This window comes from Bactrocera dorsalis, chromosome 2 (assembly GCF_023373825.1).
Source record: "Bactrocera dorsalis isolate Fly_Bdor chromosome 2, ASM2337382v1, whole genome shotgun sequence".
Classification (NCBI taxonomy): Eukaryota; Metazoa; Arthropoda; class Insecta; order Diptera; family Tephritidae; genus Bactrocera; species Bactrocera dorsalis.
Window position 1 is genome coordinate 101,224,629 of NC_064304.1, and position 27,521 is coordinate 101,252,149.

At 34.1% G+C, this 27,521-nt stretch overlaps 2 protein-coding genes and 1 long non-coding RNA gene across 7 annotated transcripts in view; 2 read left to right on the forward strand and 1 right to left on the reverse strand.

Annotated features, from left to right (window-relative positions):
• Window positions 1–72: 72 nt before the first annotated feature.
• LOC105226020 (ribosome-releasing factor 2, mitochondrial) lies at window positions 73–3,355 on the forward strand. 2 transcript variants are annotated; one of them, XM_011204751.4, is made up of 10 exons: window positions 78–348; window positions 410–572; window positions 633–925; window positions 988–1,354; window positions 1,426–1,648; window positions 1,711–2,032; window positions 2,107–2,317; window positions 2,385–2,598; window positions 2,665–2,814; window positions 2,896–3,355. In XM_011204751.4, the coding sequence occupies exons 1-10, from the start codon at window positions 231–233 to the stop codon at window positions 3,058–3,060; spliced, it is 2,226 nt and encodes a 741-aa protein (XP_011203053.2). In that variant the 5' UTR covers window positions 78–230; the 3' UTR covers window positions 3,061–3,355. The 2 variants fall into 2 exon arrangements, with proteins under 2 accessions (XP_019845726.2, XP_011203053.2); XM_019990167.3 differs by lacking the exons at window positions 2,665–2,814; window positions 2,896–3,355 and having other exon boundaries at window positions 73–348; window positions 2,107–2,321; window positions 2,385–2,525.
• A 1,432-nt stretch (window positions 3,356–4,787) lies between these two features.
• LOC105226019 (PH and SEC7 domain-containing protein) overlaps window positions 4,788–27,521 on the reverse strand; it is a 50,912-nt gene continuing 28,178 nt past the window's right edge. The window contains exons 2-18 of one of the 4 annotated variants that reach the window (XM_049447734.1): window positions 22,139–22,205; window positions 21,495–21,548; window positions 20,592–21,424; window positions 19,207–20,517; window positions 17,391–18,032; window positions 14,527–14,986; window positions 13,806–14,325; window positions 13,539–13,732; window positions 13,245–13,437; window positions 13,004–13,182; window positions 12,833–12,930; window positions 12,487–12,762; window positions 12,259–12,396; window positions 11,912–12,192; window positions 8,186–8,624; window positions 6,826–7,117; window positions 4,788–6,150 (exon numbers count right to left, since the gene is read on the reverse strand). In XM_049447734.1, coding sequence (XP_049303691.1) covers window positions 8,582–8,624; window positions 11,912–12,192; window positions 12,259–12,396; window positions 12,487–12,762; window positions 12,833–12,930; window positions 13,004–13,182; window positions 13,245–13,437; window positions 13,539–13,732; window positions 13,806–14,325; window positions 14,527–14,986; window positions 17,391–18,032; window positions 19,207–20,517; window positions 20,592–21,424; window positions 21,495–21,548; window positions 22,139–22,205 — 5,289 coding nt within the window. In that variant the 3' untranslated portion in view covers window positions 4,788–6,150; window positions 6,826–7,117; window positions 8,186–8,581. Of the gene's footprint in view, window positions 6,151–6,825; window positions 7,118–8,185; window positions 8,625–11,911; window positions 12,193–12,258; window positions 12,397–12,486; window positions 12,763–12,832; window positions 12,931–13,003; window positions 13,183–13,244; window positions 13,438–13,538; window positions 13,733–13,805; window positions 14,987–17,390; window positions 18,033–19,206; window positions 20,518–20,591; window positions 21,425–21,494; window positions 21,549–22,138; window positions 22,206–27,521 lie in introns of all 4 variants that reach the window. The other 3 variants (XM_029550111.2, XM_011204747.4, XM_049447733.1) reach the window with 3 other exon arrangements.
• Window positions 25,782–27,345, forward strand: LOC125776268 (uncharacterized). The gene is made up of 2 exons (XR_007421587.1): window positions 25,782–26,193; window positions 26,256–27,345. It is a non-coding gene; the product is annotated as an uncharacterized LOC125776268 (long non-coding RNA).

Genomic DNA, 27,521 nt, shown 5'->3' on the forward strand with positions numbered 1-27,521 from the left:
AATCTGTTTCAGTCGGAACAGTTTTGAAACCACTGGTTTTAGGGAGTTGCGTTTGGCGCAAAATTTTAGGTCTACGCTTTGATTGTTTACTTTTTTAATTCGAGCGAATATACCGCAGATGAATTCGCTGTGTAGAAGCAACAGCTGATAATCATCTGTTGTGTCATACGCAACACACGCCGATTAAATTGTTTATAATTTAAGAAATTAATAAATTAAACATATAATAAATGACAATAACCCGCAGCTTTACTTTGCTGCATAGCATCAGAACACACGCTCGATGGCAACGTTTTTATAGTAGTGCGAAATTGAGAAACATAGGTATTTTGGCGCATATCGATGCAGGTGAGGAATATTTTTTTTTACAAATCTATAGTTATTTAAAAATTACTCACACAATACTTAGGCAAAACAACCACAACGGAGCGTATGCTCTTCTATGCCGGCAAAACACGCACGATGGGGGAGGTGCATCGTGGTAATACGGTGACAGATTGCTTGACACAGGAACGTGAGCGTGGTATAACGATATGCAGTTCTGCGGTAGCTTTCAATTGGCAGGGACACAAGTAGGTCTATAGAATAATTTTAAATGAAATTGAAATGACATTTATTTGTGTGTATTGTAGAATAAATCTACTGGACACACCCGGTCACATAGACTTCACCATGGAGGTGGAACAATCATTGCATGCTGTAGATGGTGTTGTTGTGGTTTTAGATGGCACATCTGGAGTAGAAGCGCAAACAATTACTGTATGGACACAAGCCGAGAAACATCGTTTGCCGAAATTAGTATTTGTGAATAAAATGGATCGTCCTGATGCAGATTTCAACTCCTGTGTGAGCGATTTATCAACAAAGTTGGATGCAAAGCCAGTTTGTTTGCAATCACCACTGAAAGATGAGAAGGGGAATTTAAGTAAGTGTCTCCTATTTATTTAGCTATTCATATAAATGTTTTAATTTTTTAAATTATTTCAGCTATTTTCGATGTAATTACTCAACAAGCACTGATTTGGCATAGTGCTAGTTTGGGTCGTGAGTACAAAAAGTTTCCTCTTCTAGATAAGCACATCGCTGACTTACAAGACAAACGTTATGCGTTAATTGATGAGCTTTCCGGTATCGATGATGAATTAGCGCAGGTTGTTATAAGCAATGAGGGCTTTGATCAAGTCAGCAATGAATTGATACAACAAGCTTTACGGCGTGCAGTTGCGCAACGAAAGGTGGTACCAGTACTATTGGGTTCAGCATATAAAAATGTGGGCGTGCAGCGGGTAATGGATGCAATTATTGACTATTTGCCAGCGCCACATGAACGTAATCAGCTTTACGATTGCTTTTGGTAATAAAGTTTAAACCTCTATAAGAAAATTTCCATAAGTTATTCAATTTTACAATTTGTTTTTTAACTAGTGATGACTTCGTGGGCAGAGTTTTCAAAATCATACATGATAAACAGCGTGGTGCGCTAACGTTGGTGCGTGTTTTCCGTGGTGAGTTAAAGAAGGGCTCGAGGTTGGTCACCACACATAATACTGCCGAAGTGGTGAGTAAAGTGTATGAGCCGTTGGCGGATGAATATCGTGAAATTAGCGGTGTACCAGCTGGGGATGTTGCCATTTGTGCGGGCTTGAAGGTAAATATTGAATTTTGTGGAACTTTAGCTTAAAATATCAACGGAAACTAATTATATTTCAGCATACAGTTACAGGTGATTTGCTCACAACTAACGCTTCATCGCTGAAAAATGCGCAAAAACGTTTGCAAAAAACGTTGAAACTACCTGAAAGCGACGTGATGACTGAAGATAGTGATACCGAAGGTAACGCTGAAGCGACGCTTGTTAAAGAGATATTCGCCACCGATCCTCAAATTCCCGATGCTGTATATTTTTGCTCAATCGAACCACCTAGTTTGGCAACACAGAACGCCATGGAGGCGGCATTGAAACAATTGCAACGTGAAGATCCCAGCTTGCGTGTAAACTATGACTCTGTTACCGGACAAACTGTTTTAGGCGGTAAGGATTTCTTCTGACTCTCTCTTCTTCTCAGACTCTGTTTCACTTTTAAAGTTATGATATCTTCACTCAAGGCATGGGTGAGCTGCACATGGACATTGTGAAATCACGCATACTTACCGAATACAAAATCGACGTCGATTTGGGTCCATTGCAAATAGCCTACAAAGAAACAATAGAGGAGCCAGCGCTCGATAGTTTTCAAGTGGAGAAAGAAATATCGGGAAGTAAACAGAGCGTAACCATTACATTAGAACTGTTGCGCGAACAAAATGAACTGTTCAGGCAGGTGTACTTCTTTTCTCGCCAAATACTTGTTACAGCAAAATTTCACGAATATTTTATACTGCAGTTTGGATAAATCCGGTGAAAATGCATCAAATTTAAATAGTCTCCGTCCGCGCATGCTGCATGTGATACGTAAGGGCGCATTGTCGGCTTTGGAACGTGGCCCACGCGTTGGTGGTCAAGTGGTAGATACACAAATACGTTTACATAGTATAACAATAGGGCGTGGTACCGCCGATTCATTTGTTATGGCTGCTGTGGCGCAATGCGTACAAAAGGTACAGCAAGTTTTATATATTTTTCCCCGCATAAATTTCTAGTAGCGTTATTTATTTTCTTTTTAGATACTAACCACAGTAGGTACACGCTTGCTCGAACCAGTTATGGCGTTGGAAATTGTTGCACCGTCCGAGCGCATATCGGCCATTATAGCCGACTTGTCACGTCGTCGTGCCACTATAAACGACGTCCGACCGAAAAGTGAGCATAATAAAGTAAGCATACCCCACGATTATTTGCGAAATCAATGCTATGTGGTGCAATTTGAAAGTTAACTTGGAGTTTTTTTAATACAGGTCATATATGTGAATGCGCCATTGGCTGAGTTGTCGGGCTATTCCAGCGTTTTGCGCAGCATAAGTTCGGGCACGGCGGGCATGACAATGCAACCGTGCGGTTTTTCAAATATGAACTCAAACGATGAAGTACGCGCGATACAAAAAGCGCAAGGGTTCGAGTAAATTAAGTGAGGCAATAGAAACGGAATAGACGTCATCAATGGACAAGTTAACTATAGTGATAGGTTGTACAATTGTACATAGCAACTGAAAACTTAATTAAATAAATGTATATTTATTAATTTTGGAAGTTTTTATTTCAAAGTTTCTATTTCGCTCATTTATTTTTTTTTTTATTATGTAACACTTTGTTGTATTATTCAATTCTATATGTATTAAATTGTTTAAATATTAAAGCATTTATGTATATTCATGTGTTTTTTCAGTTTAACTTTTCTTTTGTAAATCATCCCTTATCTTCAGTTTCAGCTTACATGTTCTTATAATTTTTTATGCTTTTATATTATAAGGAAAATCAAATATATCGAATTAAAGCGATAATTAGTTGCAATTATTGGCAGCATAGAAAATCAGTGTCTTACATATAATTGGAAATTATTACAAAAGTCAATCTCAATGTTTTTTTTTTTTTTTGAATTTGTATAACAGTTATTTAATTAAGACCATTTTAGTAATTTTAATGCAATTAAAAAAATAAAAGTATAAAAGTTCATTTCCTTTGTAGCTTCTTTTAAATAATGTAAAACGTTTTAGTAATTGTACTAAATTCAAGATTCCTCTTTTAAAAAGATTAAAGAATTTATGAAAAATTTTATGAAATTTAAATTGTAGAGTTTTGATGATGTTTGGCTGTTGGTACTCGATAAGCAGTGGGGTTTCTATATGGGAGCGAAGCACATTTACATATCGACATATACAGCAACCTAACAAAAGAACTAATAGTGTGTAACAATGGCTTTTGCTGGAATGAAAGCAGTTACATATGTTCAGGCCTTTATCACAACTCTTACCCCTATTTCCCCCCGCCTTAAATACTTAAAAATATTTTTAAACACATAGAAGAAAGGTAATGAAACTGTAATCCGGAGAATTGTCTTTAACACCAAGATGTAAAGCGGAAGAAATAAACACACAAGCTTTTAGAACACTTAAAATTTAACTGGACTTAATTATGCCTGGAACCTAAGTTCCAAAATGAACCAACCCAACATTTAGAGCGCAACAGCAATAAAAAAACGGAAACTTTAAAACGCATCGCGTAAAATCAGGATATTTAAGAATCATCCAATTTGATCGAACCAAAAAAATTACGAAATACAGCAGGTGGTGTACCGTTATAAGTTAAAGGCTTTTTTCTTCTTTTGAATTGTTATTTTATTTATTTTATATTTTCGTGTTTTTTCGTTTAGCTCTTTAAGTTTACTTTACTTCAATTTTAATATCCTAACTACAGACGTGGACATATGTATATGTATGTATGTTTAAATGTATTTTTATTATATGCAAGTAATATATATATGTGTATATATAAAATATAAGTTTACAAATTATGAATAATACAATAAATTAAGGCAATTAAGCGATAAACTGAACGAACGAACAATTAAAAAACAATGCAGTCGGCATTAACTTTGTAAACAGAAAAAAGAAAATGTGAAACAAAAAACGACAACATAAACTAATTGTTTACGGTGAACAAATGAGTGTTTCATACACAAAACCAAAAATTGTTTAAACAAAGCAATTTTAATATTTTAAATTAATTAAGGAATTCAGTTTGTGGAATTAGCGTTATTATTTTAATACATTAGAGTACTCAATACAATACATATGTATGTAGAAATGAACAAATCTCCTTTTCTCTTTTATATTATTTTTTAACGAAATACAAAAAAAAATAATAATAAAAATCAAATACCAGAAACAAGAATTTATTAAATTACGAATGCATTCGTGCATACCAAAAGTTTCTTGCATATGCAATATTTTATCGAAATAAAATGAAGAGAGTGTTTGGAATCTCGAAATATTCACTTAATTCAGTTCAGCAATAATATTTAGTTTTATTAATAAATAAGAAATGAAATCTCAATAAAGTGCGCTCATAAAACTGGACAATATTTGAAATGCAAGTATTGAGCGCCTAAAAGTAGACTACAGTTGTATGAATAATAAGTAGTTTTAAGTGTACTTCACATATATGTATGTATGTAGATGCAACTTTTTTCTTTTTGCAAGAAATATATTTATTTTTTGCCTGCCCATGGCTGAGATTATCGAAAATTTTTGCCATTTATTTTACGCGCAATTTTGTTTTGCCGCTACTGCCTATGCAATTATTTTATTATTACATAAACACAAAAATAAATATATGTAATTGTTTTCGAAACTCTTTCAAGTGATCGCTTAATTTTTAATGGGTTTTCTATCATTCATAATGATATTCTTTAAAAGATAATTGTTTTTTATGTTTTCAACTCTTAGCGATTTTTTTGTTTTTTTTTTTTGCCTTTTCGAAAGTCAGTTATGTATGTATATATAATATTTGTATGTATAAATAAATCTAAAACAGCGTAAATATGTATATAATATTACATAATATAAATACGACAAATAGCGTAATTTTGCTTTTGTGTTATTTTCTTGTTTGTTTCGCTGCTTTCATATCTCGTCTTCTAGCATATTTGTATGTGTATGTTTTTGTAATTAAATTCACAATGCCATAAATTATAATTAGTTTTTCGCACGTTCTTCTTCTTTTAGTAATTAGCAGCATACATTTTCATACATAGATATTATAAGTAAATACATATAGTAAAATAAATTAATTGTAATAGTATTTTTTACGTACGTTTGTATGCATGCATATCATATGAACGAGGATGACAACAAGGACAACCGAGTGTCAAAATTTGTTCGTTTCACAACTATTGGCAGATACTGTACAAACGATTATACAATTGTAAGAGGAAAGCACACATATGTACACACAAACTATTGATAAGTGGCATTCTAAAGTTAGCATTTTTAGTGTATATTTATATCTTTAGCAGGTGTGTGTATAGTTTTGTTGTTCGTGTCTATTCACAAAGCGACGAGACTGTTGCCTTTGTTGCCTGTGGACAAAACGGCTTGAAGACTTTTTTCAGGACATTAATGCAGATGCATATGCGAGTACGAGTATGGGTGCGGGTACGGGTACTATATGCTGGTGTGTGTTTGAATGCGAAGGATGTGGAAATAAAAAATCAGCTGAAATAATAAACGACAAAAATCGGTTATAGGTTGAATTTAAAAATAATACTATAAAAAAAAAGAATTCGAAAGAAAATTTAATGCACAACGCAATGTTAAAAAAATGTTGCAGCTTTTCATAAGAAGCTCAATAAATATGGTGTACGCTTGACCTAAGCTATGTGAGACCACTACTTATTTATGATGTTGCAACAATAATAAAAAAAGTTAACGAAAATTACACCAAGACTGTTTGCTAAACTATACGCTGTATAACAACGTTTGAAACTAAGGTCGATTGTATCGGAGGAAAAGCAAATTTCAATCCATTTTCGATACCGTTTGTGATGTTTTATTTAATTCCAGAGAGCACTTTATCCTCAAACGACTAACAGTTTGCATAACAAAACATGTTCATGCTTGAAACATGTTTGGCAGATTGTTATAGCCTACTAAGCATCGACCGAAAAATTTTTTTCTATAGTTTTACATTTTGGTCAGCGTCGATAATTGATTTTTTTTACCGAAACGCTTTCAAAAAAGAAATATTTTCAACACATTGTCCTCGACTTAACTTTAAAATATAAGAGTTCAACTTTCTTTTTACTAACTCTCCTCAAATTATGCATTCAACAGCTTTCTTATAAACTCACGAATATGTTTTTCGTTATTCTTTCTAAACTTTTTACTTACCAATAAGTTTTTTACTCTCTTCTTGATTTATATTCTTCGTCTAAACAACATCTTTTACATACTAACGAAATCGCAATTCAATTTGATTGAATTTTATATGCAATAGTTTTAGCTTTTAAGAAATTATTCCTATTTTTTGCTTTAGTTTTTGTTTCTCATGCTCATCCTCATTGAATGTCGTGCTTCATGTTTTGTGTGTGTTTGTATTTTGTAAATTCATTTCTGTACAAGACTCTTTATTTGTTCGAGTTGCTACATTTCGTACGTCCTTCATTTCTTCTTCTCTTTCTTTCTGTAATTGCATAAGTATATGAAAAAGAACCAAAGAGGAAAAAATGTTAAAAAATAATTAAATGTGTGATGTTTATATGTAAGTACTATTAAATATGTTTTGTTTTTATAATAAAATATATCAATGAAATCGACTTACAACTAAAGGAAAGCAATATTTGTAACTAATAAGGTACCATTAACAGGGAAAAGACAAAAAGCTACAAACGTAAAGATTAAACGAAACTGAAGAACTACGTTTTACATTTACAGTACGTATGGCATTTGTACGCAATGTAAGTTAACATAGGTTATTTTAATTTTTCGAATATTAAAATAATTGCAATTGCATAAAAACTAAGAGAATCGCATAACATTGAAATAAGTTTACTTAAAATTTTCTTATTTTCTCTATAACTAATCAGCCTATGTATTCTTATCGAATTTTAAAATAATAAAATAAAATAATTTAAGCACACATTTTTAAGAGTTTAAATAAATAAAAAAAATTGGCAGCATTTAAATAAATAAATAAAAAAATATTTAAATGCTTATAAAAATGTTTGCCATTTCTTGCTAAGAAAATATCTAATTATGGTCTAAAAGATTATCTAGCTAAATTTATAATTTTTTAAATAAAATGCATATTTTAATATAATATAAAATTTTACAATAAACGCTCTGATAATGAAAATTAGCTGTAAATATTTTTTTTATCCAAAGTATCTCAAGTTTTCAAATATTTAAAAAACACAAACTATACAAACAGTTTTACATATGTATATAAAATATAAAAAAAAATGTTTTTGCGTGTAACTTAAATACTAAACAAAAAAATGTTAATAATAAGTATTATTAAACTGTATACATACCTAATTTCAAGATATTTTATATGTATGTTTATATAATTTGACTTATATATTCATATGTATGTGTATTTATAAAAGGGTAAACAACTTTTCACTAATTCTAAAAGTCTAACAGCCTAAAAAATGTTTATAAAACATAAAAACGTTGAGTAGCACAGCAAGTATTAAAAAAATAAAGACCAAGAAAGCAAATTTCTTAAACAACCGTTATATTTTTTTACCTGCACTGTAGCGTTTAGTTCTTCAATGTGCGCTTCAACACCGCAGTGCGTAAAAGTATTTGCAATAAAACTTAAGCAATATCACTTTTTTTTCTCAAATATAAAAATTTTGGAACGAATGTGCGTGACCACTATTACTGTATAGGGGTATATATGTATGTATGTATATATGTATTTTAGCATTGCCTTGCGCGCACACGTTTTGAGGATACAGGAGGATTAGGTGGGGGTGTTGATTTTGGTTTGGAGAAGTTTGGTGTCGATATTGTTTGGTGGTCGTGGAGTTTGTGATTGTGGAGGAAGTGTTAGCATTTTGTAGAGAGGGGGTTACAGTCTATATTTATTGTTGTAAATGTAGTAAGGATACTTTCTTCTCAATATTGGTTGATTTGGGTTTTAGCAAAACAGCAACGACCACCAGCCGCAGCCACATAGCCATCTGCAATTTAATGTTAGGGGAGAAAAAGGAGAGAGAGAGAAAGAAAAAAAGAAGACAATTCGCAGGTGATAACCAATTTTGAATTTTGGACATAAATTGCATTAATTGTTTTTTAATTGCTTTGGTTAATTTGTCGCAAAATTTTGTACATATATTACAAGTACACGAATGTAATTACACATACATAGGTATGTATATACTTGCATGTACTGTACACATATTGCACAATGAAACATTTTTTTGGCTTGTATTTACATGGTTAAGTAAATGCAACAATTAAAAATAATGCGTAACAAAATGAAGCTTAATTTAAAGAAATTAACGGAATTAAACATATTTGAATGAAATACAAAATATAAGCTATGCATTAGCTAGCCATAAGCAGTCACAGCGCAAAAACATAAAAAACAGAAGTGAGCACAAATGAAGTACAGCTTGTATATTGAAGAGTTTTAGTTGAAAAACATAAAATTAATAAACAAAAAAATTAAACTAATATTGCGCAATCAAATTAAATGCGAAAGTACATATTATTTCATAAACTCATATATACAACAACTCTTTTTAAAATGAATTGACGAATGATTGCAAATGTTACTCGCACATTTAAACAATACTAATGTTATGAAGCTGTAGAGAGCTAGTCCCAAAAGTAAATAGGCGCGCCCGTACGCTTTACATCACTAGCCTGTCTACAAAATAGAGAACAGAATAATCATTTAGTACAATAAAAATCTATTCAACGAATATTTGTTTGTAAATCAAACAAGCGGGTAGTTTTCCAAACATGAGTCTGCTTTAAATCTAGGCCAAAAGATAGTTAAGATTTATCTGAGTTGTTTATATGCACATAAATACTTTTCAACTTACATATGAACAAAATACTAAAATATATATTTAAGATAATTCAAAAAAAAAAGATAAAATATTTATAAATAAGTAGTACAATTCAATTATGAGAGTCCATTCGTCAACATATATCAAATTGATTGTATTTTAAAACTGTCTTTTTTTTTTTAATTATTTGCTGTAATTTTGCCATCTATAATTGCATGCTTTGCATATATGCTATTGAATTCTTTGTTGCATTAAATTTTTTCTAAACATTTAATTTTTTACCAAGCATTAATGCTACTTTTTTAGCGCCGCATTTTGCAATAGTTTTCTAATGATTACTTTTTAAAAATAAACCTAAAAGCCCATGAACTCTAATTACTTATTTCACTTCATTTGTGACGTTTAACGTCAATTAATTGTGTATTTTGCAGTGTATTCTTTTCTACTTCTACATATGATTATGCTGCGGCTGCATTTTAATTTAAGTTAAATGTGCATACCTTATGTATATCTTATGAATTATAATCTGGATCTTAGTTTATTTCCTTTTTTTAAATATTATTTTTTACTGTTGAACCTTTGTTTTTATTGTTAAATATGTATGTATGCGTATGAATGAATGCTTATATAATTGTGATATTGGTGAACTGCTAACACTAAAACAAGTAAAATCGAAACGTTCTATATACTACTTTATACTGCACTAAATACTACAAATATTATAATTTTTATTATATTTTTGGTCTTGTGCTTCTCTCTGTGTTGAATTGAACATTTTGTTTTTCGTTTTTGTTTTATAAACTTTGCTAAATCTAATCTATTTGCAACTATTGCAGGTTTTTGTTGTTATTTATCAATTTTTTATTGTGGCTTTTAATTTAATTTTTAACTTTTGCTTTAGCTTAATTCACTTAACTTTAACTTCATAGAATTTACTTTGACTTTTATGTCATTTCCAACATTTTTAACCTCACTTCCTCATAAGTTTCAGCAAACTTTTCGCCAATCGTGAGTTTTCACAGTTTCTGTGGTTCAAATTTAAGTTTCGAAAACTATGCAGTTGAAGTTATATAATCATAAATTAAAGTATTTTGATATCAGTTACAGAACTGAGCATACGACTTTTGAATTTGTATAAATGAAGACTTTTTAAATTTCACCACAATTCAACTTAATAACTATTTTTTTTATAATTTATTTATATGGATTAACTTATGCGCGTTTCTGAATTTTTCCAATTAATTAACATTTTACTCTTTGCGAGTCAGGCACGATTGTTTCGTAGCAGTAGAGTTAAGCAATACATCATATACAACTGTTATTTACAAAATATATACAAGCAATGTAAGCACAAAAGCATTAAAGTTTTATAAATAAAATATATAAATGCAAAAGCAACTAATAACTAAAACTTTAAATACATTTAACGGTTTAATTTCAATTAATTAGTACCGGTTTGTACAAAATAAAGAAGAGCAGGGAAAGTTCGGTTGAACTCATAGGATTAAGGAACAACTTAATGTCAGAAAATCGATAATCTACATAAAATAATACAAATAAAAACGTTTTATAATACAATGGCGCTAAATAAAGGGCAAAGCTTTTGTAGCCTGTAAGTGCTTTTTAATTTAAGCTTTTGTGGTTTTTAATGTTAATTAATTTCAACTTCATCTATTTTACTTTGAATAATGGTATTTATTACATGTTCTAAAAAATAGTAACTAATTTAAAGTGTTGGAAAAATATATATTTGAATTTCAGACAAACTAGACTGTGCTTTATGACTGCGAAACTTTAGAATAAGGGAGGATAAGGCATTCACGCGAACTAATTACTTCTGGAAAACAAGCGATCTTGTGAAAAAGAAACTTTCAGGGTTAGCTTGCCTTGAAAAATAATTTTAGAAAAGACATTTTAGTGAGTTTATCTCAAATTCACTATAATATTGGACTCACTTTGGAATAAGTGAAGAAGTTTCACTTTGGAAAAAATTGTTAGAAATTGTAAATGAATTTGTCTGAAGTCTTTAAAAAATTGCCACTTTTTATACAGATAGTTTTTGAAATAAATATAGATATGTGGATTGCATTATTTATATCAACTGCGTAAAAACTTGTACCTTCGCTGTTTATTAAAGCAAAAAAAAAATATATATATATATTTAAAGGCTTTAATTATAGCTAAATTAAAATTGTAAAAAAAAAAAAAAATAAAAAATTACCTACTGATTGTAGCAAAAGAAAGGCATATTTCAAAATCAATTTTAATGGCCTAAACACACAAATTAAAAAAAAAATACAAATTATACCGTTTTTCCAACAGAATTAACACAAAATTAAATGAAATAATTAATTAATAATATAGATATAGAGGAAAACTACAATTAAACCACACAAGCTGAGAAAACTCCCATTACCCGTCAGCCAATATCTTGTTGTTGATAATTATACCTGTTAGTAGTTTGCTGTTGTTGCGGCTGTGCCTGTTGTTGTTGTGCTGTTGGTGACTGTGCAGTTGGTTGTTGTAATTGTAATTGTTGCGGATACGCTGGTGGCGACTGTTGTTGCCGCGCACCAATCACAGTTCCTCCGACTCCTCCAACTCCACTCGTTGAGAATGTATCTAATTCTTCGTTGTTCGTTAATTGTTGTTGCTGTGCAGCATCCAACTGCTGTTGATCGGAAAGCAGTTTAGCAGCTAAAATTGACACATAAGCGCGATAGCGGCGTAGCTGTTGAAAAATCGAAAACCACGATCAATACATTATCAATTAAAGAATCATTTTGCTTCGTTTTACCTCATATTGCAAGTAACTCTCCTTTTCTTTGTAGTTCTGTAGTGGCAGTCCTTTGTTCGGTACAGGTCCCTTCTTATGTTCAGCGAGTGCTGCCTCTAATTGCGCCAATTGTTGCTCGTGCGATTCTAATTGCTCTTTCTACAACGAGAGAGGGGAAACAAACACAAAACATTTATACGATTTAATATTTCGGTGAGACATATAGAAATTTTTCAAATATTCACATACCATCAAATACTTCGTATGCGTGCTAGGCAGCAGTGGGCGCTGAAAACGTTTTTGGCTGCCTACACCACCCTCCAGTGGTGGCGCTGAGTATGCGGCACAAACGAAATTTATCGTCTCTACCCACGATTGCAGCTCTTTGGAATCACTGGTCTGGAATAAATACTCCGCCTGATCGGCGGTTTGCAAACGGAAAACATGCTGCTTTTTCGTATAATCGGTAGCCTTCGTGGCTAGAGCATGGTGGATACGTATAGCGTTGTGCAGATTATCGGACATCTGCAACACAAAAAAAGAAGATATTTTAGCAAAAGCGTTAAAGCACTTTGTTAAGTGTATAACTGCTCACTTGACTCTTACGGAAGCCATGCTCGTCTTTATGCAGAAAGAGTACTAGATCACGCAGCGTGCAGTAAAACATCTTCCAGGAACGTTTACCGAATGGCGCTAATAAAATAAGAACGATTAAGCATTTAATATTGGTATATGCTATATTTATTACTTTAAGCTTAATACTCACTTTTCTTATAGTTGGCATCGTAACAGCATTTGCGCATCACATAGCCCTTCTTGTATTCAATCGCCGTCGACGATTCCGGTATGTCTAAGAAGGGATTTTGACCGATAAGGCTGTTGCTTGTGCTGTTGCCGACATTATTGTCTCCGCGTTGCTTTTGCAATTCAGTGACATCATCATCGCTAATGAAATAATAGGTTATTAATATGTATAGAATTAATATAAGTTATAGTTAAGTCCTTACAGCGCCCACTCAAGCGGTTGTGTTTTAATGGCCTGATATAAATACTTCAAAACATCTTTGGGGAAATTTTCACCATCATTAAGCTCGGCTAGATTTTCAATGAACTCCGCGCAAGTCATCTTCCGTCCAATATTCTGGCCATGCAGATCGGTGTTTAGCAGCATAATAGCGCAAGTTAAAGTGTGTACAGCGTCTATTAGCGAATAGAAAAATGTAAATATACAAAATTAACAATCAACCAATCTAACTAAGTAGCTACAACAAAAACAACAACAAAACATAAATAAGACCCACCTTGTGAATTGAACGTGCCTGGGTTGCAGTCTAAAAAGCGTTTAGAAAAATGCACCAACACACGTTCGCGCTCTTGTGTCTCACCCGACAGCGAGAATTGTTGCAGAAATTCACGTAACGATTGATCAAGCGTTTTCTTTTCGAAATTAAAATACTTTAGGTATTCATCGGCGACAGCGCGGCTGAAGTCGTTGCTGGAAAAAAAAAAACAAAATTTGTTCAATTCCTACCTAATACTCGTAAATGCAGAATTAAGCTTTTACTTACTTTTTACTGAGGTGACGCGACACGTCGCTTTTCTTGAAACCATCCAGTGAGTACAGTCTTTTGGCCAGCCGTATTGCCGATGGCATATCCACGGCCTTTGGTGAGTAATGGTAGGAATGTAGCGACTCCACATCGCTGCCATCATCCGAAACGGGCGGCGATGAATCACGTCCTGTACCGCCGCCATCACCGCATGCTGCCGTCAATGCACTATTTAATGGCTCCTCCGTCAACGTGGCCAATTCATCTTCGGCATCTTTCACTTCCGAGTAGCCCATACGTGCTGAGGCACTATTACTATTATCGATGCCACGCACCTGTATCACTAGTTTATGCTGTTCGGAGTTTCCTTGTTGGGCACCACCAATCATTTTCTGTTGTTGTTGCAGTTGCTGTTGGTGTAGCGCTTGTGCTTGTAGTTGCAATTGTTGATGTTGTTGTTGCTTTTGTCGCGTTGCCGCCGTGTCGGATACGAGTATCGTAGAATCGGAATCGCTGGGATCGCTAAGTACCATGCCGCCTGCAAGATCGCGAGAACTCAATAAATTATCATCGTCCTGATAGTCTGGACTAGAAATATTCGAGATGGCTTCGGAGACGCTATGATCGTAACCGGCGCCACCTGCTAGACTATTATTACCACCACCACCATTACCACCACTACCGCCACCACCACCACTACCATTACCATTACCACTACCAGTAGGACAATGTAACAAACCCGTTTGTAAAGCTGTTGTGGCTGTTGTTGCACTGGTGCCGCCGCTGGTGCCACCATTAGCGGCATTTGCTGTCAACTGTAGTTGTTGTTGCTGCTGCTGTTGTTGATGACCGCCATTGTTGTTGCTATTCAACGCATACGCACCACCAATGCCCAGCGCACCCTTCGAACCGGACGATGACATCACCGAACTGGATACAGATGTCGGTGAGGCCGGACTACCAGCCGAATGCTGTGGCGATGAACTTATTGAACTCGAATGTGAGTGCGAATGCGAGTGTGAGTGGGAGTGCGAATGTGACTGCGAATTCGGCGATGAATTGTTGTGGCCACCGCCATAGTGTGTACTCGAATACTGTTGTTGCTGTTGCTGCAGTTGTTGCTGCTGCTGTAATTGTTGTATTTGGTGTGGCGCCAGCGGTGCGTTATAAGTCCAAACAATGCGATCACGATTGGAACCCTGTTTATTGAAGTACCAGACAAACGGCAAAAAGTAAAAAAATAGAGAGAGGAGAGAAAAATTCAAAGAAATTTATTAGCAAATGATTTTACCATTTTTCTAATGCAAAATCCAACTTGGGCTCTGCTACCTATTCTAAATTAAGCACTAACTAAACTGGTAACTATAATAGGCCGGCAATAATTGGTTTTGTTGTTATTGTTTTCTTCTTTTATACAATATTTACAAACGCAAATTGTATTTAATGTGTCGTTTTTTTTTTATTTTTACTGATATTTTGATTGATTTGCCTTTCTAGAGAAATGCTCATTTGTACTTCAGTTTATCTTTGTTTCAATTATTTTATCGATTAATCGAAATTATTAATTTTTATACAAAAAAAAAAAGAAATGAAAATAATTATTTTCATGAAAGCGAAATAAACTAAATATAGAATCACTAATTACTAAAAAAGTGAGATTTTTAAGTTTTTAAATATGTACAAAAATATATAGATATATATTTTTTTTTCTAAATATTGCGCACCCTACAAAATGAAATCAAAAATAGAAAAAAGTTTGCTTCGTCTGCACCGAATACCCTTCCCAGGTTTATTTCAAATATCAAATCAAATAATCTCTATCTTGATTTTGAACGATCCGTTTATGACAACTACATATGTACATACATATATACTACAGTGATCCGAACTAAACAATATGTTCGGAGGTTGTAGCTTTACCTTTGACAATAATCTGTACCAAATTTCGTGAAAATATCTCGTCAAATAAAAAAAATTCCTCTACATGATCTTGATTTGGATCGGTCAATTTGTATGGCAACTATACGCTACAGTAACCTGGACCTGGTCACAGCTTATATGACAATAAAAAAGTGATTTGATTTGGTGGTTCAGGGGATGCTGGCTATTTTTAATTCTGTCGTCTCGATGTGATGTGCTTTAAAATTTATGCGGTGACCTCACGAAAAGCTGGCTGCCAGCTAACTCTATATAAGTAAAGCCAGTGCATAGGCGACGCTCGCACCGCCATGTGATGTGAGTAACTGACTAAAACGTCGTGATGTGATTTGCTTTCCCTTTTTTGGGTGAAACTGGCTTTATATAAGTAAAGCACGCTACGTGCCTGCCCAGTGCCACGATGTGAAGTGATTTCGAAGTTAGAGGAATCTAACTGCCAGCTGGCTCTAAATAATTGACGAACTATGTAGACGGACATGGCTAAATCGACTTATCTCATCATGCTGATCATATAGTATGTATGTATATATACACATATATATATAGCTATTTTATAGAATCTCCGACGTTTGCTTTTGGGTGTTACAAACTTCGTGGCAAACTTAATATGTGCTCTCTAAATATTCTTTTAGTGAATTGATTCTACATATATACTTTGCAACTACAGATACTATCATTTTTGGCACACAACTTTGAATTTTTAGCAGACATCGATTATTTCAATATATTTTTTCTAAATCTTAATAATTAATAGCCTACGATTAGTGAAGACTGTGAGGGTCGGTCTAAATAGTAAAATTACTTTAAAAAGTGCTTTTTATTTGAATGAAATGTTACTCAGTATTTATCTTTAAAAAAATATTTTTTGAATCATTATATTATTATTGGAAAACTCTGCTGAGTTTTTGGTAATTAAAAAAAATATTGATTTATTAAAATTCAAATATTTTATATTTTTAATTATATCCCACTGGGATAACTACAACATTTTAGAAAATAAAAACTGAACTATTGTTTAAAATCTTAATTTCTCGTGATAAAAAGTGTATGAGAAGCTAAAACAATTAAATAATTTCATAACCCAACAATTTAGGCAGAAATCATAGGCGAAATAATGTGTTTTTTAAGCTTTTTAACTGTCGTTCGATGAAAAAGTATAGTCAGATTTTATTTGAACATTATCAGAAGAAATTAATACATTTCTATTTTCAATTGCATACAACTATTTTACCAGTATTTTAATTTGACATACTATACAAATATAAAAATAAATGAAATGACTTTGTCAAACATATTTTTTTACTTTGACAGCGGAAATAAAAAGGGCAACATAAAATCGCTTAATTTCGGCAAAAGGAACAAATTTATTAACCTATCAACACAAGTACTACACATACATATATACATATAACGGTTTACATATACATACTATATGAACACTCAAATATTTCAATACAATTAAATTCATGCGCTTAAGAACAAATAACAACAGATATAACTATAGAATGCGGCAATTTGATAGGTGAACAACGATATTTGAAATTTTGTAGCATGATTTTGTTAAGCAAGTCTTAAGCAACTGCCACTACACCTATAGTTATTAATTGAACTTTAGCTATTTTGCACTAAAACTACATTTGTATGTTTGTATGCAACACGCTCCACCTTTTTATTAGCGTATTCAGCTGTTGATTTGTTTGTGGTTATTGTTGTTATAGCCGTTTTTATTATTGTCAAAGTGCATGCAGTTTTTGTAACTGTAGTATTAGTAGTTGTTAGTGTTGTTGCTCCATTAGCATCGCGAGTTGTCATATTAGTACTGATCGCATTTGAGTTAGTAGTGGCAATATCATTTGTTGCTTGTGTGCTAGTACTGAAATTATTACAATTATTATTGTTGTTATTGTGGCAGCCACTTTCTTCCACTGCTGGAGCTACTATCGCTGCTGCTGATGCATCCAAAACAATTCGTGGCACGCTCATACGCACTTTGCGCCGTCGCCTATTAAAGATATCCCGTTGACTGATTAGTGTCGACTCTGGTGAGGATGGTAAGAGTGTTGGCGAGGATGAGGGCGATGAAGAAGCAGTCGCTGATGCGGTTGCTGCTGCTACTGCAGCATTTAGTATAGCTGTTTTTAATGCCGTCGACGATGATGATGATGCAGATGACGATGTGGATGTTGCGGAGGCAGAAACAGATGACGAAGATGTGGTGAGTGGAGAAAATGTGGAAACGCGTCTGGTTGCTGTTTTCATAGTTGCTTTGTTTGGGTGTTTAGTTAAAGTTATAGTAGTAGTAGATGGCTAGAAGATACACACGCAGAAAACAACAACAAAAGAAAACATAATACCGACACCACAACGTATGAATTGACGTACAAAACACGCAAGGTAGAGGGGTAATGAATTAAAATTGTAACCGTTATGAATTTGTAGAACACAAGTGGTTTTATTTTATGTATGTGTGTTTTTGAAATTATTTTTGTTTGCATAAGGACATTATTTTTTTTATAAAAAAAGGCAATTATGTTTAGAAGATAGTGGAAAAGAGGAAAAGAAATAAAAAAAAGACATAACAATGTTAGAGAGTGGCATAGACAAAGTGTAGAAATATTAGTAGTAGTACTAAAAGTATTAAAACAAGAGTTTTAACAGCAGTTTAACAGTTCAACAGCAAGAATTTTGAGTTGTAAAATTTTAATTGTTATTGTAGTTGTTATGAAAAATGAAAAATTTAACGTAACGATTACTTATAAACAGAGTATTAAAAATAATGAAATTTACGAATGAATAAAATACTACAAATGAAAAACTTTTGGTGTTTTTTTTTTTTTGCAAAAAATCACAAAATTTGTAAGAGTTGCTCGAATGTGACAACAAACTACCAATAAAACAAAAAAATAATAATAATAATTTTACAAGCAATGATTTGAACAAACCTATGCAATACGCACAACAGTGAGAATAATGACATAATTTTGCTAACAGACGTTTTTGGTTTACCAACAAGCATTCAGATAAGAGAAACTTTCTAAGTTCTATTAAAAATAATAAATTCTAAAATTTTCAAAAAGAGTCAAAATTAAACTTCATATGAAAAATAGGCTTAGAAACTAAATCGTATTTTAATATTAAATATGTATATATATAAAATTTAATTCGATAAATAACTTATTTACAAAATTTGTTCGTTTATTTTTCAGTAACTAATTAGTAGTTTTTTCATATTCAGATATTGTTGAGAAATACCCACTTAAATGGTATACATGTTTCTGATTTTTAGACAAGTTATAAAACATATTTGATAAATTTCGACACTTTCGTATATGCACTATGCCTATTTGTATAAGTAAAAAGTTAATTTGATTCGTTTTGCCTTCCTATAATTATAAACGCCCAATTTACTCCGCGATATTAATATTTTCCACACACTTATAGCATATTTTTCATTATAATTTACGCCACACACACAACTTACCTGCGAATCTTCTGAGTCATGCCTCGTATCGAGCAGTGTATTCAGTGAACTATTCACATCCTCATCAATATCGATCGGTATCACTGCAGCCATGCCTTCACGCTGCACCTGCTGCAGATGATCCTCAGACTTACTGGTACGGAATCCAGCGGAATCACATGTACGCACGACACCATTGTGTCGCCGCACCACAACATCGTGAGCAACACCACCACCACCTACTGCACCCATGCTAGTGGGTTCTGGGCTGGTGGGAACTGAATTCGCTGTGTCCTTGTCAATTAATGGCGTAGACAGTGAAATCGGTGAGGTGGGCACGGAGAATGAAGTTTCATCGGGTGAGGTGTTTATACCAGTTAAGCCGTCGCTCTTCACCGTCGCCGATGAAGAACTCGAGCCACCTGAACCACGTTGCTGTTGCCGTTTTTGCTGATGATGATGGTGATGATGATAGCCACCGGCGTAATGTTGGTTCGCACAATCGACTGCATCGCCGATGCCACCTCTGGCGCGCACCACATTTTGTGCATGTTTGTAATGTGCAGCGGCAGCTTTTTGCTTAAGTGCGCGCAAACGTTGCTTCGCCGATGCCGATGTCAATGAATTTGATGAGTAGTCTTCGTCTTCATGTTCGGCGCCACAACCGTCTTCATCTTCGGCATCGAAATCCTCACCTTCGACATCGTCGTCCTCGTCGTCGCCATAGTTCGTTACCAGACATTGACGATCGCTGGCGTCATCATCGCCACACACATCGCCCGCGCCAAGGCCACCGCTATTGTACGTTTCGATATTGGTGATGTCATAGTGTGTTTGATCCTCCTCGTTTTCTTCCATGTCAACGACCTCATCTTGATCGTAACTGCTGCGCTGTTGATAATGACTGTATTGGTGTCGTCGTGTTGAATGGTGTTGATGTTGCTGATATCGTTGTCTGCGATTATTGTCACCACCTGCCTCTTCATCGTCACGCTCTAATTCTTCGCACAATAACAGCGTATCGTCTTTGCGTGGATCGCTGTTAACCACGCCCACACCGCCCGCGCCACCACCACCACCACTGTTACTGTTGTTGTAGCTGTTATTAATACTATCCAACTGTTGCTGGAGCAAATGATGGTGAGGCTGTTGGTGTCTTCGCTTGCCACGATCTTTGTGGTGGTGAGCTGACTCCGAACTGGCCGTGTGAGTGGGCGAGTCCACCGATGATGAGGATGTGGGCGAAGATTCACCAGAAGCACGAGGCGCCAAAGCGCCGTTAGCGCGCGCAGCCACGACCGCACGTTGTGGTGAGTCACGCAAACTGTCGATCTGTAAGGAAATTAAATTAAGGGCAAATTAAAAAAAACCGCTAAAAGAAGAATATTTCAACTTAAGCTACACACTTTTTTTGCGTGCCCTGGCAGTAGGTTACTACTTTGAGATGTCCTTGACAGATTCAGTATCAGTTCACCAGTCATCATGTATGCCTCAAAGCGTGGCGCCTTCGCTGGCTGCGGCGGCGCCGAGTTTGGCTCAGCGTCACGCTCCTTCTGCTGCAGTGCCGCCTGTTGCTGCTGCTGCTGAGTGAAACGTGTGCTGCCGCCGCTATAACTATTTGAATGCTGTAAATGGGCACCACCACCACCACCACCACTCACACAACCGCCGGTGACTGGGGCTATCGGCGCAATTACTGGCGCGTTACCGTTGGTGGCTGCCGGGCCAGCCTTTGTTGGAATTTGTGATGGTCGCGGTCGCTTATGCTGGGGCGAATGTTGTACGGGTGGCTTTTGTGGCGCTTTCAGCGCCGTTGGAATACGTGATGGACGAGATGTGGGCGATGTACAGGTGGCGCCGCCCGCACCACCACTCGCTGCAGTAGTATTTATATCACCAAATTGTAGCTGTGCTGATGAAGCGGAAGAGCTGCGACTGTGATTGCCCTGTGGTTGTTGTTGTTGGCTGGTCAACGCAGGCGTCGGCAGCGAACCCTGACGGTGTGGCAAGTGAGTGGGCGATTTGGCGTAGCGTATCGCAGGCGAAGACGATGAATTGGAATTGCTGTTGTGTGGCGGTTCGTAAGAGTCTTGCAGTGACAACGAGCGGTGGTGAGTTGTGGGAGATCGACAGCTCGATGCCTTGTAATCATAAATATGCGGAGATGGTTCGATGTCTTCGTAATGGGGATTTTTCGTATTGGCCAGTTGCTCTTTGAGTCGCGCTTTTAGTTTGGGATCTGCGATTTTAGAATGGTATGCATGAAATTTTTAAATGAAGGCGAGGAAAATTGGCAAATATCCACTTACCACGACGCAGCTCTAACGTGACCGAATCATCGGATAGCCTTAAGCACTTGAGAACTATGAGAAAATATAAGGTTAATTTTCTTTGAAATATATTAAAAGCGAAAACCGTCTTTAATGTGGAATTTAAATTTATACTGCTTCAAAATAATAAGTTTTTAAATAAAATTTTAAAAAGAGATAAGAATATATTTATTTAAAAAAATTTCTGATTCAAAAATCAATCAGTTTGTACATATAGCATATGGTAGTCCGATATGAACAATATATTCCGAGATAGTAGCAATATCTTGAACAATCATCCATGCCAAAATTTGTATTTTGTCAAATAAAAAAATTGTCCATACAATAACTTGATGGCGATCGTTTCATTTATGTGATAATTATATAATATTGTCGTCCAATATCAGGTTTTCTGACAAATCAGCAAAATTTCAGAACGATATTTCAAAAGGTGAGGACTACTCGGCGTATATACAGACGACAGATGGACATGACTAAATCGTCTCGAGCTCGTCGCGTTGAAAAGTTTATATATTCTTCATAGGGTTTCCTACGTTTCCTCATGGATTTAAAAACATTATAGCAAATTTAATATACTCTATTCAAATTATATATTACAATTATTTCACCTCACGCAGACTCACCCTCTTTCGTTGTATATCGATGAACATCAGTGCCATTTACTTTTAAAATAATATCACCAGCTTCGACCTATAAGTAAAAAATATAATTTCAATAAAGTTAGATAGTGCTAATAAAAGTAATTTGAAAAGTTTTGTTTCAAAAATTATTTATTAATCATAACCTCAAACTAAAATTTAAATAAATATAAAAATATCCTTTTTATTAAGTAATAACATGAAACAATAGCTTTGGGGCAAAATAACAGTAAGAGGTATTATTAGCATTCTAGACACTTTGCTATAATTTTTATAGCACCATGTGGATACATTTTAGGCGCCTATTTCAATGGCACTCCCAACACGATGCACAAACAAGGCCTTTTTATGCCACATAAATAAATTATTCAACAATAATACAAAAAAACAACAACAAACTATGAGTAATTGAGTGTCGGCCAATAACTAGGCGGGACGAAATGCGTGGGCTGGAACTACCCTAATCAGGCGATGCGACACGTCAACAGCAACGGCAACGTCCCAGAGATGCGACAATCCTTGAAAATTACTTTTGACACAATTTAATGGAAAACACAATCGAACGAAAGTTTGTGGAAAAAAATTTATGCACACAAAAGATAAGATATAATATAAGTATTATTTGGTTGCAAAAAATAAAAACAACAATAAATCTATATTCATTGCGTGCCATAAAAATACTATATGTTCGTGTGAGAAGAAGGATGGGTTGTTGCTAACGCTTTGATTGGGCGTTGAAATTGAAAATACTTGCAGGCATCAGTTTCTATTGATTTTCTTCTCCTTTTTTGGTTCAGTTTATTGTTTTTACTTTTTAACTAAAAGTAGAATATGACAATAGTACTTGAGTTCATAGGCACAGATAAAAGAATCTTAAGTGCATATATACATACATTTACATATGTATATATGTACATATGGTTGGCTGAGTGTGAATGTCGAAAAATGAGATTGAAGTGCATCTCTGAGCTGCAGTTTCTCAACTTTTGATGACAGTGAGTGGCAAATTGTGTTCGCTTTGCAAAACCACAACAACGACAAATGAAGATACGCTCCAGTTATCAGAAAGTTAACACAGAATAGTGCGATTCAAAGGTAAAAAAAATTAAGAAATTCTGAACTCAAAAAGTTTCAATGGAACACCTTTCGGCCAATATTTTTGAAAAAAAATTTTTTATGACTAAAAAAGTTGTACTTTATATTGTTAAAAAATTTCCAAAGACAAAAACTATGTAGTACATTCATACATATACGATTTACATATTGTCAAGTTATTTGGTTATGTCACATATAATAAAATTGTTAAGTTTAGTACATAATATGATAAATAATGATAAAATACCTAGTGTGACAACATAAACAAAAAGGCGATCTTTAGGAATTAAATAATGCATATTATAAGAATACGCAATAAATTTTTGGAAAAAAAATAATGTTTTTACGAGATTTCTGAGGGCACTGCTGCCGTGATACCAGCCTTTTACGTGGATCATTTGTCTGCGAGTAATCCATCCAGTAAATACGAAAACCGTTGTTTGGATAAAAAAAACTTTTAAGGGGTCAGTAGGGTAATCTTAAAAAAAAAAAAAATCCGACAGTGAAAAACGCATTTCATTCACCATTTCTCCGACAGATGTCATCAAAAAATTATGAAAATAAAATTTTATACACTCCACGATATACCTCTAGATATGTGAAAAAATGTCTATTGTAGAATAAAAATTTCTAAAAAAAAGATGTCAAAAAACAGGCCAGATAACCCTACTGACCCATTAAAGATAAATGGATTAAGCTGAGTGAACTGAGCGATTAATTGTAGATCTATATAGTGGATGCGATAAAATCTCCCACCCGAGCTCGAGCCCGTAACTTCTGACGAACCATCAGCGAAGTGTGTGGTCTGGCGTTGTCCTGGGGGAACACTACACCCTTCCTGTTGGCCAATTTTGGACGCTTCTGGTCGATCTTTCAAACGATATATAGTATTGCCAGATACGAGCTCTGTAACGCTTTATACATATCCGCCAAATTCAAAAAGGTGAAGGGACATATTTGACAAGCAAATATATTTAGCAGTGATATCAAAATTTTGTAAAAAAAAAATCTTTTATTGTTCAAATAAAAATTCATCTAAGACATCGAGTCTATTTATTATATAGTATACAATATACATATGTACATACCTACCTAAAAATAACATTGATAAGAATTTACATACATATATTTTTTTTTGCTCGGATGCACTTTCGATATACCGATTCACCAATATTTATTTAAGAGATTTTCATTTACAAATTTGCCATGAATATGTATGTACATATTTGTTTATCAATATACTATGTATACAGGTATTAAGGTAGCACCACTTTTTGGCTTCTGATACATATTTCTACAATGAATATTTATAAACAAAAAAATTGCGTTAAGATAACTCACATATTGACCGATATTTTCGGTAAAAAGTCAACTATATGTAGGTTGTGAGGTCCACATATAATCGGTATACAGGGGGCTTGAACCGTTTTCGTTGGATTTGAACAATTTTTGGCCATAAGGTGGCATACTGCAAAGGTATTATTCGTGCAAAGTTATATCACGTTATATTAATTGATTATTATTTGCAAAGTGAAACAATCAAGTGGAATATAAAATTGTGTTATATGGAAAGTAGTTGTGGTTTTAATTCGATTTAACCCATATTCATAAACACATATTATGTATCGATTTTGCTTGAAATCGGTCAAGTGGGTCTCGAGATATGTGTTTTAACCTAAAAGGTGCCTCTACGAACTTGTAATTTTTTTGTCAAGCAACGCGCATAGCAAGTTTCTTCAAGATATCTCTATTTTTATTCAAGTTACAGCTTGCACGCACTGACGGACGGACGGACAGTCACCCGGATTTCAACTCGTCTCTTCATCTTAATTATTTATACATACATATATACATATCTCGTGTAATTTTAGGTAACACGTACAATCATTAGGTGAAAAAACTATTATACTCTGTAGCAACATATTGCAAGAGTATAAAAATATTAGTTTCGAAATAATAAAAAATTAAAAAAAATATAAAATAATATTTCAGTAAAAAACAAACTTTTACAATTAAAATTATAATTTATTTTTATTTTTTTGCGAAAGTCTATTCAATTAACAATATATATAGAGAGAAACTCTGCGCTTTACAGTTTTCGTAAAGTTATTAGTACATTTTTCCGAAATTTAAGTATTATCTTGCTCCTTTAGTTCAAGTTTTAAAAATTCGTATTATAGATAAGCATGTATTTTCACACACACACACAAACACGCGCACGGCGAAATGTTATTTGGCCACCTTAATGTGCCTATTACTACTTTATGCTATTTATTTTGTTTATATACTTTATTTTTTCACTAGTCTCAGCACTATACTCGCGTTAATTATTCGAGGAGCAAGAGTTACACTTTTTCACACTTCAATAAAACAAAGAAACAAGTAAACAAAAAGTTTCATTTTCGGCGACAATGAACACAAGTGAAACCATCACACAATGCATTTCTCCTGCTCACCTTTTGGCCGCCAACTTTTTCTATTATAGCTATTATCGCCACAAAATTGTCTTTTCTCTATTTTATTGCATAAGTTTTCTTCGTTGCAATTAAATTTTTTAATTATTTTACAACTTTTTAATGTTGCACAGAAAATTGCATACTAAAAACTCTTCCAACGAAAGGCGAACGCGGAACTGTGACTATTATTTGACCCACGTCGTAATGGGCACGAACAAGCCAGAGCGACCCGCAAACGCAGTGAACGAACAAATGTATAGGATATGTTGGATGACGGGTGGCTGGCTGCTTGGCAGGTTGGATGCAACGACCCAGCTAACGACTAGTCAAACGGCCGACCGGCTGAAGAAACGAATAGCCGAAGGTAAATAATAACAACAACAACAGTGTGTGGTGTAGAAAACGAGATTAAGATTTTGAGCGCAAAAATGCAAAACAAAAACAAATAATATATATATATGAGGCGTTTCGTTACAATTACATATATATGTATGTATTATATATTATTATGTTATATATATATTCTATTATATACTTTATATTTAAAAAAGGAGACTGTAAGTATAACCAAAGGCCTCGTACTCCTCAACTAGGTGGCTACACCCCCGGCTACTTAGTGGTTTTAATGACACCACCTCTACGCTCACTAATTAGGAGAATGTCAGTGAACAAGAGAAATTTGTATTACTCATGAACAAATAATTAAGAACTAATAAATATATTAAATGGTGAAAGAGCAAAGCAGTTAAAATATGCATCAACCCAGACGAAAAGTTAAAAGTATTTACAAAAACAATTCACAAATGTCTAAACGGCAAACTTTGGCTTTTCCTCAACTTCTTTGCGTCGCAGATCATTGAGTACACAAATTGACTGTGAAATGTGTTGGAGAAACTTACACCAAAATATGCGAAAGTGTGTATGGAGGAGGTGGACAATAAAGACGTACGTAAGCTGGCACGTTTAGCTTTAACGCAATAGTACAAGATTAAGATAAATAATATACAAGTATGCCAAAAATGCAGACTGAGACAAGTGTGGCGATAACTCTATTGGCAGCAAAGCATAATTTGTTTGGGGCAAATTAACGAAACTATGCGAAAAACTAATCAAAGCGAAAATTGAAATTAAAATCAAAAAATCCAGTATTGATGGCTGATACTACTCACAGTAATAGTATGTGGAAATATTTATTTTCGATAGTTTAAAAGTTTATTAATATCTCACTATTCTGTAATCTACGAAGATGTCTGCAATGAAGGATATGTTTATTAAGTGTGTGCTGAAGCGCAACTATAATTATGTGCTAAAAAACTTAATTCAACCTGAATCTTCATAGCAAAGAAAGCTCAATAGAGGAGAGTGCATAAGCCATAGATTTTTACACAAATACATATGTATGTACATACATGTGTTGTTGTCGCAGTGCTGAGCGTGATTAAATGAATGAAGGTTGCAGCAGAAAGCTGCATAACAGAAATAGGTTAGTGTTATTAGTGAGTGTTGCGTTGGTGTAGAATAAATAAGGTTAGTAACAGGGTTGCCATTAGGCAAGGCAAACTGTTAAAAAATTTGATATATCATTCTTTTCCAAACTACACTAAAATACTTTCATTATTTTTTTATAAACCCACTATAAATATGACAAATCAAAAACGAGAAAAAGGGTTATAACCTTCACAAATAAAAAGGTTTCCATACAATAAGATTTTGATCGGTGATTGGGGGAATTTATAATGCACCGACCGATAACAGATTGTACATCCTTACGTACATATGTAATTACCCACGTCAAATTTCGATATTAAGATATCTTG